Genomic DNA, 21,296 nt, shown 5'->3' with positions numbered 1-21,296 from the left:
CATTTTGTTGCTAAAGTCTATAAAGATCATACCAATTAGTTCATGACGGAACAGGATGTTTGATTTTGAGGAGTGACGTGGGATTGAGTTTAATGAATTTTTGATCATTATTTTCTTATTACTTGCTGTTTAGAAAATAGGCAGTTTAAAAATATTAGTTCATCATTTCTGGAATGATTAGCCAGTCTGAGTATATAAATGAAAATAGAAATATTTTAAGATTACAAGAGTTTTGCTAATTAATTAGATACTGCATAGTATAAGAAAATCCTTCCAGGCATGAATGGCATATTTTACCTAAGAATATTCAAGGCTTATTTTGCACCATGTAACCATTAAAAATGTTAGAATGCACAAGGTAATTCACTTTAGACTGCAAAACTATTACGGCATTTGAAATAAAAATCACAGAAAATTTATAACATGAGAAAAGGCTGTTGACAAGAGTCCATTCCATCTCTTTGGAACAGCAGTTCTATTTATTCCACTCTTTGGATGATAGTTTCTTTGGAATTTTGAATTGAAAGTGGAAGAAAACTATAGCATATTAATTAAGCGGCAAGAAGCTCATTGCACTTCTCAGTTCCTTTGACATGCTTGAAGGTACATGATGAATATGATTAGAAAGGGAATGTATAATTCCTTTATCCTTTGGTTGCTGGACTTATTCTGGGTAAACCTAGAAGATATCCAAATTTTAGTTGATCTTTAGTCGTTGAAACTAGATAATTTGGCATATTACTGTTCTATGTCATTTAATGCACAGAGATACCTCACTGATCTCATAAAATACAAAATGTGCTATTTGCCAATGGTGGAAATTTACCTCCTTTATCCAGTGACAATGAAGGGCCTTGGTTGAGCACTGCAGAATGCCAGCTGTTCTTGACCACCCTGTAAAGGGAATACTGTTAGTAAACAGATGAAATCATCTTCAGGTATTGCTGTAATAATGTTTCTGTATGTTTCATTGCAGTTATTAGACTATTGTACATAGTAGTTCAATGTAAATATCAAGGTACATGTATGTCACCATAGACTACCCTGAGATTTATTTTCTTGTGGGCATTCACAGTAAATACAAAGAAACACAATAAAATCAATGAAAAGACACAAGATGAACAACCAAATGTGCAAAAGGCAAGAAACTGTGCAAATACAAAAAGAAAAAAAGCAAACAAAATAATAATGAATAAACAATAAATATAGAGAATATTGACATGAAGAGTCCTTGAAAGTGAATCCATAAGTTGAGCGAATAGTTCAGTGTTGTGGTGAGTGAAGTTAGCCCCTCTGGTTCAAAAGCCTAATGATTGAGGGGTAATAATTGTTCCTGAAGGTGGTGGTGTGGGTCCTGAGGCTCCTGTGCCCCCTTCCTGATGGAAGCAGCAAGAAGAGAGCATGGCCTGGATGGTGGGGGTCCTTGATGATGAATGCTGCTTTCGTGCAGCAACACCCTTGTAGATGTGCTAAATAGTGGGGAGATATTTTCTCCCTGCTACGAATCTATAGAAGTTTGTCAAAGTTTAAGATGACATACAAATCATTGCAAATGTCTGGAAATTAGAGGCGCTGCCATACCTTCTTTATAATGGCACTTACAAAGATCCTCTGAAATGATAATGCCGAGGAATTTAAATTTGCTGATTCTCTCCACCTCTGATCCCCCTATGAAGATTGGATCATGGACCTCTGGTTTCCTACCCTTCCTGTGGTCAATAATCAGCTTTTTGGTTTGGCTGACACTGAGTGAAAGGTTATTATTGTGGCACCATTCAGCCAGATTTTCAATTTCAATCCTTTACGTTGATTTGGCCAACAACGGTGGTGTCATCAGCAAACTTAAATAAGGCATTATACCTATACTTGGCCTTGCTGTCGCAAGTATAAAGCAGGTAGAACAGGGGGCTAAGCACACAGCCTTGTGGTGCACCTGTGCTGATGGAGTTCATGGAGGGAATGTTGATGCCAATCGGAACTGACTGCAGTCTGCAAGTGAAGAAATCAAAGATCCAGTACACAGGCAGGTATTGAGCCCTAGGTCCTTGGAACTTATTGATTTCTTTTGAGAGGATGATATTGAAAGCAAAGTTGTAGTCTATAAACGGCATCCTGATGTATGCATCTTCACAGTTCAGATGTATGCAGGTAGGGGGAGGACAGCCAGATTACCATATTTCCTGAAATTGCAGTATAGGGATGGAATGGTAGATAATCCTTATGGTAGTGTAGCAGTGGTTGAGTGTGTTGGGACCCCTGGAGCTGCATGTGATATATTGATGATAATTGTCCTGAGATTTCTGCAAGCAAGCTTGATTGAAGTCCCCAGCAATGATATGACTAGCATTGGGGTAGGTTGTTTTTTGTTTGATAGTCTGATTACTCAATACATCGAGTGCTCATTTAACATCTGCCTTTGGAAGTATGTAAACTGCAGTCAGCATCACGGAGGGAGAAAACTTGATAGTGGTTGGCACTTAATCATTCAATGTTCTAGGTTAGGAGAACAAATGTGCGAAAAGACCACTATATCTGAGCACCATGAAGAGTTTATCATGAAACGCAGACCCCATCTTTTGCCTTCTTGAAATCAGCAGTACGGTCCATCCGGTGGTTCAAGAAGTGTTTGAGTTTAGCCGCTGTATCTAACTTGCAGTGGTGAGTCGTGTCTTTGTGAAACAGAGAACGCAGCAACCCCTGAATTCCCTTCAATATAGCAATCTTTTCTTTACTGTAAATCTTCTATCCTTCTCCAGTATGGTGAATATTTTTTACAGGCACTGTGTCTAGAAGTTTCGTGAGCTGCCCACAAAACATTGCCAGTGCCATCTTGCTTACAGGATTTTTGGGCATTATGGCCTTTAAAAAAAGAATTAAAATAATTAACTAGAATAATTTAAGGGATGAAGTATTTCATGACAAGGATTGATAGGTGAAGCTGAGGTTCTTGGAACAAAGAGAAGGTCACAAGATCATCTAATATAAGATAATGAAAGGGATAGACAGTAGGTGAAGAGAGGCTGTTTGTATTTCAGAATCAAAGAATGAAAGAGATTCAGAAAAGATCAGTAATACATGGGAATTAACCTTGGTGTAATGAGTAGTTAGAATATTGAATATACTGCCAGGGTAGTGGTAGGGGCACAGTTAGTTGTTATAATTCAAAAGGAGCTGGAGAGGAATTTGGAAGGGAAGAATTGGCATTGTTATAGGAAGAAGAGTCGAAGTGGGTCCAACTGGATTGTTGTTGAACAGGGTTAGTATGACCCAATAGGCCAAATGTCCTCCTTCCGGGCTATGGCTTTTCTTTGATTTTTTTTTCTTGGAAGTGACATAGTACTATGATTTTTCAGTCAAGATAGCCCAATGAAGAATCAGGCCAAGAACTTGCTCCATCTGTTTTAAATTTATCCTGTTTGGCATAGTAATAATAACACACAACACACCAAAATCAAGTGATATCCTAGTATGGAGTAAAGTTTGCAGACATGGAATTTAACCATTACAATCTGGAAGTAAGCCCATAAGACATAGGAGCAGAATTGGGCCATTTAGCAAGCCTACTCTGCCATTCCATCATAGCTGATCCCGCATTCCACTCAACCCCATACACCTGCCTTCTCGCCATATCCTCTGATACCCTGACCAATCAGAAAACTATCAACTTCTGCTTTAAATATACTGGTGGACTTGGCATCCACCGCAGTCTTTGGCAGAGCATTCCACAGATTCACTACTCTCTGGCTAAAAAAAAATTACTCCTTACCTCTGTTCTAAAAGGTTGCCCCTCAATTTTGAGGCTGTGCCCCCTAGTTCTGGATACCCCACCCATAGGGTGGATGTGGAGAGAATGTTTCCTATCTAGTCCTTTCAACATTTCGGTAGGTTTCACTGAGACTCCCCATCCCCCACCCCCCCACATTCTTCTAAATTCCAGTGAGGATGGACTGTCTGGACTGTCCAACAATAACACAGCCTTTCTGAGATACAGGGCCCAAAACTGTTCATTATACTCCTAGTGCGACCTTGACTAGTGTCTTATAACCCTCAGCATTGTCTCCTTGCTTTCATATTCTATTCCCCTTGAAATATATGCCAACATTGCATTTGCCTTCCTTACCACAGACTCACCTGTAAATTAATCTTCTGGGAGTCTTGCACGAGGACTCCTAAGTCCCTTTGCATCTCTGATGTTTGAATATTCCCATCATTTAGATAATAGACTGCACTATTGTTCATTTTACCAAAATGCATTATCATTCATTTCTCAAGACTGTATTCCATCTGCTACTTTTAGTCAAAGTCCTGCTGCAATCGCATTGCTTCCTCAGCGTTACCTACCTCTCCACCTATCTTTGTATCATCTGCAAACTTTTCACAAGGTCATCAATTCCATTATCTAAATCATTGACAAACTATGTGAAAAGTAGCGGTCCCAACACTGACCCCTGAGGAACACCACTAGTCACTGGCAGCCAACCAGATAAGGCCCCTTTAATCCCACTCGCTTCCTTTTGCCGGTCAGCCATTCCTCTATCCTTGCCAGTTTCTCTCATTTAACACCATAGGATTTTATCTTGTTAGGCAGCCTCATGTGTGGCACCTTATGAAGTGCCTTTTTAAAATCCAAGTAAATAACATCCACTGCCTCTCTTTTGTCCACTCTGCTTGTTACTTCCTAGAAGACTCTAACAGATTTGTCAGGCAAAATTTCCCTTTACAGAAACTATGCAGACTTTGACTTTTTTTTATTAAGTCTCCAAGTACCCCAAAACCTCATCCTTAATAATGGACTTCAACACTTTTCTAACCACTGAGGTTAGGCTAACTGGCGTATAATATCCCTACTTTTGTCTTCCTCCCTTCTTAAAGAGTGGAGTGACATTTGCAGTTTCCCAATCCTTCACGACCACGCCAGAATCAAGTGATTCTTGTAAGATCATGACCAATGCATCTGTTTTCTCTTCAGCAACCTTTCTCAGGACTCTGGGATGTAGTCCATCTGGCCCAGGTGACTTATCTACCTTAAGACCTTCCAGTTTGCCTCACATATTTTCTTTTGTAATACCAATGGCACTCACACCTGCTCCTTGACACTCACAGACCTCTGGAACACTGTTAGTATCTTCCACAGTGAAGATTGATGCAAAGTACTCATTAAGTTCATCTGCCATTTTTTGTCCCCCATTACCACCTCACCAACATTATTTTCCAGCGGTCCAATATCAACTCTCACCTGCCTTTTACTCTTCATATAACTTAAAAAAAATATATTGTCCTGCTTCATACTATTGGCTAGTTTGCCTTCATATTTCAACTTTTCCCTTCTTACAGCTTTTTTAGTTGCCTTTTGTTGGATTTTAAAAACTTCCCAATCACCTAACTTCCCACTCACTTTTGTTACTTTATACGCTCTTTGCTTGGCTTTTATGCAGTCCTTAGCTTCCCTTGTCAACTGTGGTTGCCTGCCTCTGCCATTTGAGAACCATTACTTCTGTGGGACATATCTATCCTGCGCATTGTAAGCTATTCCCAGAAACCTCAGCCACCTCTGCTCTGCCATTATTCCCGCCAGTATCACCTGGGCAAGCTCCTCTCTCATGTCTCTGTAATTCCCTTTATTCCAATACAATACTGATACATGTGACCTGTGCTTTTCAAATTGCAGTATGAATTCAGTCGTATTATGTTCACTGCTTCCTAATACAGGTTTCCCCCGCCATCCGAAGGTAGAGTGTTCCTATGAAATGGTTCGTAAGCCGAAATGTCGTAAAGCGAAGAAGCAATTACCATTTATTTATATGGGAAAATTTTGTGAGCGTTCGCAGACCGAAAAATAATCTACCAAATCATGACAAATAACACATAAAACCTAAACTAACAGTAACATATAGTAAAAGCAGGAATGATATGATAAATACACAGCCTATATAAAGTAGAAATATTTCTCTACAGCGATTGCCTACACAGATCTCCGTAGCAAAAATCTCATGCAAGCGCTGTTGGCAGAAAATCTCACGCAAGCGCTGTTGGCATAAGCGTGTTCTCCAGTAACCTTTAAGCTATGAGGCTGCCAAATCTACTAAATAACACATAAAAATACACAGCCTATATAAAGTAGAAATAATGTATGTACAGTGTAGTATCACTTATCGGGAAGACAGCTTGCCGAGCAAACATGATGGTGTGTTATGCTGAGTCATCGCAGGTTGGGTGGTACAGTGGCCCCCACCCTCCGGGCCGCCGACCCGATACATTGCCGTGAAGAATGCAGCAGTAGCCGGGAGGCACACAGCACATCTTTAAGAAAAAAGCCGAAATAAACATGCTAATTAATTAGGTGCCGCGGACAATTACGTGTTGGCGGCTAATTAATTAGCTTGTTTATTTTGGCTTTTTTCTTAAAGATGTGCTGTGTGCCTCCTGGCTACTGCTGCATTCTCCGCGAATCGGTACAGTATCTGTCCGGGGCCCGGGTGTTGGGGTGGTAGGACATGGGGGTGTCATCTCATCGTCGATCAGGGCAGGCAGCTCATCTTCTCCTATGACTGCCCGCCTTGATGTCGAAGATTGAGGTTCGTTGTCTGCTGTGGCTGATGTGGAAGGCTTGCTTGACTGCTGAGCCTCACGCATTTTTCTATCATACAGTTGTTTGTAAGGACTCAAGCCATCCTGTAACTATCCCCTAAACCTACGTACCCTTTCAAAATTAAAGTCGTACTTTATCATTGCAGCAAAAATCTCACGCAGTTGCTTCACGTTCAGTTCGCTACTGCATTCGATTTCAATTGTTATCCTTTCCTCTTCGAATTGCATCAGCTCTTCATCTATCAGTTCTTGATCATGGGATGCCAAAACCTCTTCAACATCATCTTCATCAGCTTCCACAAGCCAAACTCACTTTGTCCTTGCTTCATTCACCATGATCGAAACGCTTCATTATGTCTAGTTTTATGCTAAGTGTAACACCCTTATGAGCTCTTTTAGGCTTTTCCAATACCTCAGAACTCATCTTGCTAATGGCTGCTCACAGGCACGTGTTTAAGCAATGCCGTTCCGAATCCAGGGGAGAGCGGCTGCCTTTTATCGCGCACTGATTTTTCATGCGCTGCCTTTCTTCATAACAGTGAAAATACCTTCTGAAAACAAAAACAGGGTACTAATGTAGGTCTTTCGTAACAGTGAGGTTTCGTAAAGCGAATGTTCGAAAAGCGGGGGGCACCTGTAGTTCTTTTACGTTAAGCTCCGTAATAAGATCTTGGTTATTACACAATACACAATCTGAGATAGCTTTTCCCCTAGTAGGCTCTCAAGCACAAACTGCTCTAAAAAAGCCATCTTGTTGGCATTCAGCAAATTCCCTCTTGCAATCTGACACCAACCCTATTTTCCCAAACCTTTTTCATATTAAAATCCCCCTCTGCAGTTGTGTCATTACCCTTATTACATGCCTTTTCCAGTTCCCTTTGAAATCTCAACCCCACATCTTGGATGCTGTTTATGATTCCCATAATGTGTTTTTTTTTTACGCTTGCAGTTTATTGACTTCACCCACAAAGATTCAACGTTCTCTGACCCAATGTCATCGCTTTCTAAAGATGTAATTCCATCTCTTACCAACGGAGCCTCAGCTCAGCCTATGCCTTCCTGCCTGTCCTTTTGATACAAAATATATCATTTGGTGTTAAGCTCCAAACTATGGCCTTTTTTCAACCATGACTCAGTGATGCTCACAACGTCATACTGAAAAATCTCTAATTGCGTCACAAGTTCGTCCACCTTATTCTGAATACTGCAGTTAAATACAGCACCTTCTGTCCTGCATTCTTTGCCCTTTTGAATTTTGCCTCTGTAGTGCAATTTAACTCTTTGCTCCCTCTGCATTTGTAACTAATCTTTGGCCTGTCCTTTCTTACATTCATGTTACACCCATCATCTACTTGTAAACTTACTGATTCACCCTCAGCTCTATCATCCTGGTTTCCATCCCCCTGCCAAATTTGTTTTAACCAGCTCTAGTAAACCTGCCCGCAAGAATATTGATCCCCCTTAGACTCAAGTGCAACCCATCCCTTTTGTGCAGGTCACACCTGCCCCAGAAGAGTTCCCAATTATTCAGAAATCAGAATTCTTGCCCCCTGCTCCAAATCTTCAGCCATGCATTTATCTGCCATCTCATTCTATTCCTTTCCTCGTTGTCATGTGGTACAGGCAGCAGTCTGGAGACTACTACCCTCAGCTTCCTTCCTAACTCCCTCTGTTCTGTTTTCAGGACCTCGTCCCTTTCTCTTCCTATGCAGTTAGCACCAATAGGTACCACGACTTCTGGCTGCTCACCCTCCTTTTTCAAGATATTGTGGACGAGTTCAGAAATATTGCAGACCCTGGCACCTGGGAGGCAAAGTATCATTCGTGTTTCTTTTTGACGTCCACAGAATCACCTGTCTGTCCTGCTGACTAAAAGAGTCCCCTATTACTGCTGCCATCCTGTTCAGTTCCCTACCCTTCTGAGCCCCAAGGCCAGACTCAGTGCCAGAGGCACGGTCACTGTTGCTTCCATCAGGTAGCCCCCTCCCCTTCCCTCCAACAGTACTCAAAATGGAGTATCTATTCTTGAGGGAGACGGACATAAAGGTGTTCTCCACTATCTGGCATTCTCCCTTCCCTCTCCTGACAGTCACCCATTTATCCATCTCTTGTAGCCTTGGGGTGACTACCTCCCTGTAGCTCCTGTGTGTCACCTCTTCAATTTCCCAAACAAGCCAAAGGTCTTCGAGCTGCATCTCGATGTACCTGGTGCAGATGTGGCCATCAGAGTGGCTGGTAGTCTCCTGGAAATTCCACATCTGACACCCAGGACAGAACACTGGCTCTGTAGACATACCCCCTATTCTCTCAAGAGTTAAATAAGAAATAAGAAGTAAAAATTTCTGTGGCAGATAGATTGGTGAGGATTATTTCCAGTGCCTTGTAGAAGTATTCAGCCCCCAACCATTGGTACAACCAGGGATTTTGATCAAGTTACAGTGGCGCTAGAAAGTTTGTGAACCCTGTAGAATTTTCTCTATTTCTGCAGAAGTATGACCTAAAATGTGACCATACCTTAATGCAAGTCCTAACACTAGATAAAGAGAACCCAGTTAATAACACCAAAAAGATCCTTGTTCATTTATTTATTGAGAAAAATGATCCAATATTACATGTATTTGTTGGAATATTTGAACCTCTTGGGTACTGGCTTCTACAAAAACTATTTGGAGTCAGGTGTTCCAATCAATGAGATGAGATTGGAGGTGTGAGTTGTAGAGGTGCCCTGCACTATAAAAATGACGCACAAAGTCAGGTAACTGACAGAACCTGTTCTTCTGAAGAAAGATATGTTTATCTGCTCCATGCCTCAATCAAAACAACTTTCAGAGGACCTTAGAAGAAGAATTGTAGAAATGCATGAAGCTGGAAAAGACCACAAAAGCATTTCTAAAGACCTTGTATTCACCAGACCACAGTAAGAGAAATTGTCTACAAATGGAGGAAACTCAGTACTGTTGCTGCTCTCCCTAAGAGTCGGCATCCTGCAAAGGTCACACCAAGAGTACAATGTGCAATGCTGAGGGAGTTGAAAAAGAACCCAAAGGTGACAGCAAAAGGCCTGCAGAAATCTTTAGAACTTACTTATGTGTCCACTATAAGAAAAACATTGAACAAGAATGGTGTTGATGGAAGGGCACCACGGAGGAAATCACTGCTCTCCAAAAAAAAAACATTGCTGCACGTCTTTTTTGCAAAACACCACCTTAATGTTCTACAACACTTATGGGGCAATGTTCTATGGACAGATGAGGCAGAAGTTGAATATTTTGGCAGAAATGCACATCATTATGTTTAAAGGGAAAAGGGCACTGCATGCCAACACCAACACTTCATCCCAACTGTAAAACATGGTGGAAGGAGCACCATGGATGATTGCCGCAATGAAGATGGTGAACAAAGTTGGGGCAATCACGCATCCCTGTTTTACTCCTGATCTAACTTGAAAAGGCTCACAATTACTGTTGCTGACTATGACTGTGGCAAGCATGCCATCATGGAGGACTCTCAGGATTCAAATGTACTTTTCAGGGCATCCATAGGTGGATAGGACATCCTATAGGAGTTCCCTTGATACTGAGGCAAAGGCTTTGGTGAGGTCGATGAATGCCATGTACAAAGGTTGAAGATGTTCACGACATTTTTCTTGTAGTAGTCGCATTGTGAAGATCATGTCGATTGCTCCATGTGATGGTCTAAAGCCGGCTTTTGTCTCCGGAAGGATCTTCTCAGCTAAAGGCTTGAGCCGGTTGTTCATGATGCGGGTTCCTGCTGTTGCTAACAGGGAAATTCCATGATAGTTTCCGCATTCAGATTGCTCGCTTTTCCATTTGTAGATGGTAACGATTGCTGAGTCTCTAAAGTCTGCTGGTACGTCTTCATTTATCCAGATCTTGATGAGAAGTTGATGCAGTTGATAATGAAGCGGGTTACCTCCAATTTTGTAGACCTCGGCTGGTATTCAATGGAGTCCAGCGGCCTTGTTGTTTTTCAAGGTTTTGATGCCTTCCTTGACTTCAAGTGTTGGTATTTTGCTTAGGGAGTTGACAACGGGCTGTTTTGGAATGTTGTTAATCATATTCCTGTCAAATGAGACGGTTTGATTTAGAAGATCTTCAAAGTGCTCCCTCCATCTAGAATTGATGTCGGCATTGCTCTTCAGGATGGTTGAACCATCTTTGCTTTTGAGAGGGGCTTGACTGTGGGAGGATGGGCCAAAAATAGCTTTAGTTGAGTTGAAAAAGCCTTGAGTGTTGTTGGCGTCTGCTAGTTGTTGGATTTCCTGAGCTTTCTTCCTCCACCATTGGTTTTTCAGGTTTTGGGTGCTCTTCTGGACTGCAGCCTTACATTCCTGATAGCGTTTCATTTTGGTAGCTGATTATTGGTCATTTTGTAAGGTAATGAAAGCTTTTCTCTTTTCATCGATGATTTGTTGGAGTAGTTTGTCGTTATCATCGCACCAATCCTGATGTTTTTTTCGTCTTGAACCCATTTGTTTCTTTGCAGGAGGTGATGATAGCCTTCTTTAATTGATTCCAGTGTTCTTCTACAGATGGTGGAATTTGTTGAGGCAGTTGTTCTTGAAGATTTTGTTGGAACTTCTGTACATGGCTGATGTCTTGAAGGATGTCAACATAAAAATGTTCTGATTTTGGTGTTTCTTTTTGGGCCGAATCTTCATTCTCATGGTGGACGAGATGAGTCGATGGTCTGTCCAGCACTTATCAGCACCAGTAACAGCTCTTGTTATCAGTATATCTTGTTGGTCCCGAGATCATACGATGATGTAGTTGATGAGGTGCTAGTGTTTGGAGTGTGGATGCTCCCAGGAGACTTGTGCCTGTTTTTCCTGGCGAAATAAGGTGTTTGTAATCACCAGGTTGTGTTCAGCACATTTGGTGAGGAGGAGTGTTCCATTGGTGTTGACCTTGCTAACTCCTTCCTTGCTTATTATTCCAGTCCAGAGCTTATGATCTTCCCCGACTCTGGCATTGAAGTCTCCCAAGAGAATGATCTTGTCATTGTTGGGAACAGAGGAAAGGACGTGGTCAAGACTAGGCCACTGAAGGACATCGAATTTTTTTTTCATTTGAAGCTCTCCCTGGTAGCTCTGGCAGTGTGCTTTGGGTTGTTGTTCAGGTGAAAGATGAACTTCCTCCCCAATTTAAGCTTTTTGGCAGGTGCTAGCAGGTTTTCATCCAGGATCTCTCTGTATTTAGCAGCATTCATCTTCCTAAAACCCTGACTGAGTTTCCAGTTCCTGCTGCTGTAAAGCATCCCTATAGCATGATGCTACCTCCACCATGCTTTACAGTAGGGTGGTATCACCTGGTGACCAGTATTAGATTTGCACCATCTGTACTGCTTAGTGTTGAGGCCAAAAAAAGTCCACTTTAGTAACGTCCGATCACAAGACCTTCCACCTCTTTACAGTATCTTCCAAGTAATACTTTGCAAAGCCTTTATGCGCAAAGAAATGCTTTCATTTTAGCCATGCTTCTTCCTTGCCACTCTTCTATAAATGCTCCTTTTGTGCAAGGCCTTAGAGATTATGGAGCCATGAACTTCATCTCCAGTTGCAGCCACTGTCTTCTGCAGCTCACTCAGCATGACTGTTGGCATCATAGTTGCTTCTCTTAAAAGTGTCATTCTCCGGCGACTAAATTTAGAGGCATGGCCTGACCTAGACAGTGTGACTGTAGTTTCATATTTTTTCCACTTTATCACAATGGACTGCACTGAGCATCAACCTATGTTCAATGTCTTTGAGATGGTCCCTAACTTGTATTGAATGCTCTTTTTGTCTTCATTTTGGTTTGGTGTGTTGAAAATCTACTGTACTGATGGTCCTGACAAAGAAAGGGGTATTTTATTCTTATGAATTTTTTGAAAACTCCAATCTTCTACATCAACAATTTGGGTGAGTTGGTAAGGTAATATATTGCACCTGAGGAAAGTTAGTGTAGTAATTGCAACGGGGAAAAGTACCTTTTTCAGCTTCAAGTTTGGTTTTTAATTTTAGTAAGTTGTTGACACGTTTTGGATTTTAAGTTTAGAAAATGGAGACAGTAAAATGTGAAAGTAAATGTGGGAGCTGGATACTTTTTTCAGAGCTTTGTATATTGCTTATTTCAACAATTTTCTCAAGCTTAATCTAGCAATATTTACTTAATTTTTTTTTAAAGAAGTATTAGTGAGTCACTCTTGTTCATGTCATTGAAAGACCCTATTCAATGAATTTTATGCCCTTCTAGGTTCCTTAAGGTTGTTAGAGCTTTGGGGTGGGAATGGCAATAAGCTCCCACTACTTATTAAATGCTCCCAATGGTTTGCATCTCAAATAGCCTCTGACAACCAAGTTCAGCTTTGGTTCACATTTGGTTTTTCTACTAAGCCCAGCGGAACTACAAAGTGTATTTCTACTTGACAGGAGAAGGGGCAAAGGTGATTACTGGCATCTTAAAACCAGTCACTTCTGCTGACTCATTAGCCATGGTTGGCACCTCATGTAGAAGGAAAACTCTGATCTCAAGCCTCCTCTGCTTTGCGGCTATACCCACTTAAGGGGAAGACTTCGGGAGTAAATCAGAGGAAAAATTTGGACTTTTAAGTCCCCCGATGTCACTGGTGCAAAAATATATTGGTCTCTGTTGTTCCCTTGGATTCATCAGCTATGTAGAAAGTGGGAGCCTGTTACATGGGCAGCAGCTTGCTCTCCATGTCGTACTGCCCTGGATTGTGTATCAGCTGTGATGCAGTATCCATGGTTCACCCCAACCAATGGTGTGCCTCGTCCCCTTCTAATTGTTCTTTATATTAGACAGTAATGAATGAATTGCCTAGGAAAGGCAGTAAGTGAGTATCAGCAGAAAGCTTACTTGCTTGTACTTGACCTGATTTGATAATGCCTTATGCCTAGAATTGAAATTTCTAAGGTCCTTCCTTTGTGCCCCTACATCCTGAAGGGCGGGACATACACTGGCTCGATGATGGAGGAACCTAAATAATGCCTAAAAGGTGCTTTACTTAATTTAACTGTTTTCCTTGATTGTTCTGAGTGGTTACCCTGGTTTTTGTATTTCTATAAGTGCATCTGGAGGCTTGACCACACTGGGTGGCCTTTGTTTCTGATGTTCCATGGTTTTTGATTTTCCTTGCAATATTTTTGTATCAACTTAATGTCTTACTAGTTTGTTTGATAATCACAAAATTGTTTCATTGGAATCAGGTTTAATATCAGCATAGTAATCATGGGTTCATTGTCCATTCAGAAATCTGATGACAGAGGGGAAGAAGCTATTGCTTAAACATTGAGTGTGTGCCTTCAGGCTTGCCAACAATGAGAAGAGGTCGTGTCTTGGATGATGAGGCTCCTTAATGATAGATGCCACCTTTTTGAGGCATCACCTTTTGAAGATGTCCTCAGTGCTGCGGAGGCCAGTGCCCATAATGGACCTGTCTGAGGTCACAAATTTTTGTACCTTTTTCAGATCCTGTGCAATGGCCCCTCCATACCAAATAGTGATGCAACCATTTAGAATGCTCTCCACTGTACATCTGTAGAAATTGGCAAGGCTTTGATGACATACCAAACTCCTAATGAAATGCAGCTGCTGCTGCCTTTATAATTGCTTCAATATGTAGGCCTGGGCTAAATCTTCAGAGATGTTTGCACCCATTAAGCTGAAACTGCTCACCCTTTCCTATGCTGATCCCTCACTGAGGACTGGTGTGTGTTTCTTCAACTTCTCCTTCCTGAAGTCCACAGTCAACTTCTTGGTTTTATCAATGTTGAGTGCAAGGTTGTTGTTGTGACATCACTCAACCAGCTGATCTATCTCACTCCTGTACATAAAATGGCCAGACAAATAAAGATGGCAGTTTTCCTTCCCTAAAATTTACTTGATAGTCTCAAGATTATTTAAGCAACACACAAAATGTTGGAAGAACTCAGCAGGCCAGACAGCATCTATTGAAAAAAGCACTGTCGATGTTTCAGCCTGAAATGTTGACTGTGCTTTTTGTGTGTGTTGTTTTAAAGTACCCACTACACTGGTAGGCTTTGAGTCAACTACAGACTTTCATCTACATTTCTAGACTACTGGTCAGGTGGTGTACTGTACTTAACTGTTATTCTGTGCTTATTTTTTTTAAATGTTATTTATTGAAGACGGCAGTATTCAGATTATTTGGATTACTGTAATTACCCTTTAATTTAGTTTGGAAATTATCTATAATTTTAGAGCAGCCTCAACCATATCCATCCTCTTCTCACTACACAAAGGATTGGGATAAATTGGTAATGGAGATTAAAAAGGAAGAGAATGAAGAAAAACCAGAGGGAGATGCTGCTTTAAACCAGCTTTTTCAGAAGATTTATGCAGATGGGTCTGATGAAGTAAAGCGTGCTATGAATAAGTCATTTGTAAGTATTACACACTTGTTACTATTTCATTTGAAAGGTTTTTTATTTGTGGCCGAATATATTTATTGTTATTAAATAAATGAAAAGTTTACAGCAGAAATTTTAACATTGTTCCAAATCTTTAGAACTTACAAATAGAAATACAGTGTATTCTGGTTAATTGGGACATATCAGGACCAGTACGTTTTGGTCCAATTAAGTAGCTGCCCAATTATCCAAAGTTTCATGGGGAAAAAAAGACATGCTACTGTTTCACTGAATAATGAATTATGTATTTAAATGAAATACAAGACAAATTCACCAAATGTACACTGTCATAGTACATGATTGATGAACTATCCATTAATAGCCCCTTAAAGCATCCAGGTCTAATGCTTTTCCTAATAACTAACAATTTATTTTTATCAGCTCCTGACATACAGTACTTGAACAACACAACACAGTTATGCGATCCAACGTTTTCTTTCAACCTGATAGTGTTTTTAGCAAAGGGAAACATCCAGTGTGGCACGATAATGAAGACCTCTTTCATCGGCATTTTAGTTATTATCTGCACAAAATTTTGGAGGCAAGTCAGGGAGTTTTGTAGATTTCCATGTTTTTGCGCTTAGAACATCAGCGCTACCTTTTTTGCTGTGTGCTTTCTTGAATTTAATGTGGTGCCTACATTTCCATCAAGGCAATCGACCATTTGTTGCTTTAAAGTCTTGGTGACCCAGCATCTTAGCTAGTTCCACTAACCTGCTTTTTAACTTTAGTTCACTGACATGCACACCTCATTCGGTTATAATGGAAAACCATTGATTGAAGACCGCTTCAACATCTGGATCCTTACCTTCTTTATGCTTTTGTTTTTGGGATGTTCCCTGTTGTCCCTCTCATAATGCTCATTTTTCTCGCTAATTTATCAAATGTGCAGTTGTAGATTTTGGCACTCCAGTTATCTCTGCAGCTGATGGTGAGTAGTGTGAGGCAGATGGCTTTTAATTTGGTCAAGTAGAGTAATTTTTTTCGGCTACTGTCAAATCTTTTCATGCCAAAGTTCTCAAAGAAAAAAACAAAATGATCAAAAATCACTGCTTTTTGAATTGGCGTCTGTCAGCCCATATGAGTAGCATAACACAAGTACACACAACTTAAGCAACTTTTTGCTGTAAGTACGGTGTAGTGTCCAATGGCCATACAAATGCACGTGACTGACCACCTTCTACCCCAAATAAGTGGCGTAGTGTTGCAAGTAAATGAAGGGAATCCTGGCTATTTTCTTGATTTGTTTTTGTTCTGTAACAGTTGTCCCAAATAAGCAGCTGCCCTGATTAACCAAGCCCAATTAATGAGAATCCACTGTATTTTGGAATTAATGTACTTTTTCTTTTCAAATCGTTTTATTATTATTATCCAAAATGACAAGAGTACATCGAAGTAGGCAACACTTACAATGTCTCAAGAAAAAAAAAACATTGTTTTAAAGATTGAAAAATTTTGGTGACAAAAAAGGGAAAAAAAACCTACTAAAGCAAAGAAAAGTGAGGGGAAATAAATTAGGTGTTCAACCCCAGAGCCATTCATCATACAAAAAGCTTCTAAAGATAAACATCAGACTGCAAGCAAGAAAAAAAAGTACCAAAAATTTACAATTAGATCGTGGAGGAACTCTATCAATTAACTCAAATGATAGTAATGAGCAAATGAACCCCATCGTTTCTCAAAATCAAACATAGGTTCAAAGGTTCGACTTCTAATTTTTTTCCAAACTAATTATTATTATCCAAAATGATAAGAGTACATCGAAGTAGGCAACACTTACAATGTCTCAAGAAAAAAAAAACATTGTTTTAAAGATTGAAAAATTTTGGTGACAAAAAAGGGAAAAAAACCCTACTAAAGCAAAGAAAAGTGAGGGGAAATAAATTAGGTGTTCAACCCCAGAGCCATTCATCATACAAAAAGCTTCTAAAGATAAACATCAGACTGCAAGCAAGAAAAAAAAGTACCAAAAATTTACAATTAGATCGTGGAGGAACTCTATCAATTAACTCAAATGATAGTAATGAGCAAATGAACCCCATCGTTTCTCAAAATCAAACATAGGTTCAAAGGTTCGACTTCTAATTTTTTTCCAAACTAAGACATAGTATAACTTGAGAGAACCATTGTGACAAAATGGGAGCTGATGTATCCTTCCACTTCAACAAAATGGCCCTCCTAACTATCAATATAACAAATGCAATAACATGTTGGTCAGACAAAGAGATACCATGGATATTTTGAGGAATTATTCCAAAAAGCACAGTTAATTTGTTAGGTTGTAAATTTCATCATTCCTGAAATTTTATACCCCTACATAAGCCAATTTACACTTGCACATTAGATACACAGTTAAAATTCAAGCTCACAGTAAATGGATTATCGAAGTATATATACAGTGTTTTGTAAAAATATTCAGCCCCAACCCTTTGTTCACATAAGCGAGTATTACAACCTGGAATTTTGATCGATTTAACTGGCATCTTTTTTACCTGTGCTCTTTTTTTCACAGTAGACCCCAAAAAACGGGGGAAACTGTAAAACATGAAAAACAAAAATACAAAAACCGAAACGTCAGCAGTTCAAAAGGAATCATCCCCCTTTGTTCAGTACTTAGTTGAACCACCTCTCACAGCTGCTGTATTCCAGCCAGTTCTCTTTTTGGATAAATCTCTATTAGCTTTGCATAATATGATGGAGCAAGATTTGCCCACTCCTCCTTGTAAAATTAGTCAAGCTATGCGGAAGTTCCATCTTATATTCCATCTGGGTAGCCTCCAACCTGATGGCATGAACATTGACTTCTCAAACTTCTGCTAATGCCCCACCTCCCCCTCGTACCCCATCTGTTATTTATATACACACATTCTTTTTCTCCCTCTGTCCCTCTCACTATACCCCTTGCCCATCCTCTGGGTCCCCCCCCCCCCTTTTCTTTCTCCCTCGGCCTTCCTGTCCCATGATCCTCTCATATCCCTTTTGCCAATCAACTGTCCAGCTCTTGGCTCCATCCCTCCCCCTCCTGTCTTCTCCTATCATTTTGGATCTCCCCCTCCCTCTCCCACTTTCAAATCTCTTACTATCTCTTCTTTCAGTTAGTCCTGACGAAGGATCTCAGCTGGAAACGTTGACTGTACCTCTTCCTAGAGATGCTGCCTGGCCTGCTGTGTTCACCAGCAACTTTTATGTGTGTCACTGTTCCATAAATACCCTTTCTGTACTAGGCTTTTGAGATTTTGGAGCCATGAGCTTAATCTCCAGTTGCAGCCACTGACTTCTGCAGCTCACTCAGCATGACTGTTCGCATCACAGTAGCTTCTCTTACAAGAGCCATTCTTCTCCAGCGACCTCCAGAGCTTAGAGGGGCAGTCTGACCTAGGCAATGCAGCTGTGGTTTCATATTTTTTCTACTTTTTCACTGTGAACTGTACTAAGCTCTGAGATATGCTCAGTGCCTTTGAGATGGTCTTGTACCCTTCCCCAGATTTGTGCTTCTGTATTATCATTTCCCTGACTTGTCTTGAATGTTCTTTTTTCTTCAGTTTGATTTGGTCTGTTGGAAATCCACCAAAGTGTTGGACCTTACAGAGAGAGAGTTTATTTATTCTTATGAATTCATTGAAAACAGTTGATTCTTCAATTCTCTCAGTCAACAAATAGGGCATGTTGGTAAGGGAATGTGTATTTTGCACCTGAGGAGAGTTTGTGTCATAATTGCAAAGGGATGAATACTTTTTCAGTCTGACAATTTTGGTTTTAAATTTTTAGGAAAGTGTTGACAGGATTTAGAATTTTTCTTTTAACTTGACATAATGCACAATGTTTTGTAGATTTGCTCATAAAATCCTACTTCAATATATTTTATATTTAGAAAATCAGACAGTAAAATGCGAAAATGGTAGAGGGCTGAATACTTTTTCAAGGCACTGTATGTCACTATGTACAACTCTGAAATTAGTTTTCTTGTGGGCATACTCAGTAAATCTAAGAACCATAAGAGAATCAATGAATGAATGCACCCAACAGGACGGAGAATCAACCAATGTGCAAAAGACGACAAACTGGAAATATCAAAGAAAAAAATAGAAATAATAATAAATTAAATATAAAGAACATGACATGAAGAGTAATTGAAAGTGAGTCCATAGGTTGTGGGAACAGTTCAGTAATGGGGCAAGTGCAGTTATCCCCACTGGTTCATGAGCCTGGTGATTGAGTTGTAATAACTGTTTCTGAACCTGTTGGTGAGTCCTGAAGCTCCTGTACCACCACCTAGATGGCAGCAGCGAGTAGAGTGCATGACCAGGTTGGAGGGGGTGCTTAATGCTGGGGAGGACTTTACCCATAATGGACTGGGCTGTATCCATTACTTTTTGTAGGGTTTTCCATTCAAGGGCATTGGTGTTTCCATAGAATTTCCAAGAATTTTTTACCTAATGAGATTTATTCCCATGATTTTATGCACACAAATTTTAACTTTTTTTTTAGTTTGAATTTCCCCTTCATTGCCTTCTCAATATTTAACTTAATCTACGCAACACACATCAAAGTTGCTGGGGAACGCAGCAGGCCAGGCAGTATCTCTAGGAAGAGGTACAGTCGACGTTTCAGGCCGAGACCCTTTGTCAGGACTAACTGAAGGAAGAGTTAGTAAGAGATTTGAAAGTGGAAGGGGGAGATCCAAAATGATAGAAGACAGGAGGGGGAGGGATGGAGCCAAGAGCTGGACAGGTGATTGGCAAAGGGGATATGAGAGGATCATGGGACAGGAGGTCTGGGGAGAAAGGCGGGGGGGGGGACCCAGAGGGTGGGTAAGGGGTATAGTCAGAGGGACAGAGGGAGAAAAGGGAGAGTGAGAGAAAGAATGTGTGTATATAAATAAGTAACGGATAGGGTACGAGGGGGAGGTGGGGCATTAGCGGAAGTTAGAGAAGTCAATGTTCATGCCATCGATTTAATCTTCTTGTTCACCTTTGTCTTTTTAACTGCTTGACTAGCGAAGCTCACTTTCCTTTCCAAGCAACCTCCCCGTTCATGCTTTTTTCTATGATTATTAATTTTTCACATGGCTTCAATTAGCTTTCCTACAAAAAATTTATGTATTTCTATTTGATTCCAAATCAGCTCACTGGTATCGTTCAATTCTACAGATCTCATTTTTTTTTCTGACCTGTCCTAGGCACCATTTCAAAACATGCGTGTTCAGTGCTGATCTTGGAGCAACTACAGTGTCAGGATGTGGATCATACTGCTCCATGTATCACTGTTTTCTTTTGAGCTCTGATTTCTGACTTTTGATTGTTTTTTTTTTGTTTCTGGCACGTGGGATATCTGATTATCAGAAACGTTAACTTATCTATATCTAAGCCGCTATTTTTCCATTACACATCTTTTCATCCTGATTTTATAACAAACAGATTTCTTTTGCCATTTTTGTGAGATGTGTCTTAGGAACCAAAGTTAACTTCTGCTTTTTCATGTTGTCTTTGTAGACTGAATCTGGAGGCACTGTTCTGAGCACAAATTGGACAGAAGTAGGCAAGAAGACAGTGGCTGTGAATCCCCCAGATGACATGGAATGGAAGAAACTTTGAAGACTGATTTTTTTTTTTTTGTCATTTTTCACCATTAATTCAACTTTAAGTGCATACAAATCTTATGTTTGTTCCAGCACTGATGTACTTGTCTTTGCCTTAGCCTTAGATGATCTTTGCATGGATTGGATGCATTCTTTAGTTTAGCAACAGTATTCGAATAAATTAAAGATGTTTTCTTTACCGTTTTGGTTTTGATTTTAAAAGATGTGAACTGTTTCCTACCACAGAATAAATTGACTATATATCTATAAATGTTGTTGTTGTTATGTGTGTGAATAGTTTTATATCAGTCTAATCATCTAGTTTTTCTTAATGGAGTTGCAGCAGAATTTTTAAACACTGAATACATCCTGACAATGATACTCTTCAATCCAAATCAGACTGGCATTGTTACTCAATTGTTTAAGATAATGTGATTTTTTTTTTCCATTATTAAATGAAAGGTTGATTAGGTAAAACCAAAAGTGAAAATAATATAAAATATTCAATATTTTGAGTTGAATGCAGTGGATTCTATTTTATTGGAACCAATATATTTTGTCCCAATTAAGTGGTTCCCTCCATTAGCCAAAGTTTCATGAAAATAGTTCAAAAAAGACAAACTACTGTTTAACTGAGCAACACGTTATATATTTAAATGAAAAACAGAACAAATTAGA

General features: G+C 40.0%; 1 protein-coding gene across 6 annotated transcripts in view; it reads left to right on the top strand.

Annotated features, from left to right (window-relative positions):
• The window catches only part of sugt1 (SGT1 homolog, MIS12 kinetochore complex assembly cochaperone), a 183,742-nt gene extending 162,853 nt beyond the window's left edge, over positions 1-20,889 (top strand). For 5 of the 6 annotated variants that reach the window (XM_072263500.1, XM_072263501.1, XM_072263499.1 and 2 more), the window contains 2 exons: positions 14,832-15,013; positions 20,533-20,889. In XM_072263500.1, the coding sequence (XP_072119601.1) occupies positions 14,832-15,013; positions 20,533-20,634 (284 nt within the window). In that variant the 3' untranslated portion in view covers positions 20,635-20,889. Of the gene's footprint in view, positions 1-14,831; positions 15,014-20,532 lie in introns of those variants that run through there. The other variant, XM_072263504.1, reaches the window with a different exon arrangement.
• The last annotated feature ends 407 nt before the right edge of the window (positions 20,890-21,296 follow it).

Source organism: Mobula birostris, chromosome 7 (assembly GCF_030028105.1).
Source record: "Mobula birostris isolate sMobBir1 chromosome 7, sMobBir1.hap1, whole genome shotgun sequence".
Taxonomy (NCBI): domain Eukaryota; kingdom Metazoa; phylum Chordata; class Chondrichthyes; order Myliobatiformes; family Myliobatidae; genus Mobula; species Mobula birostris.
The sequence above is the reverse complement of the archived record's forward strand: the minus strand, read 5'-3'. Positions and strand labels throughout refer to the sequence as shown.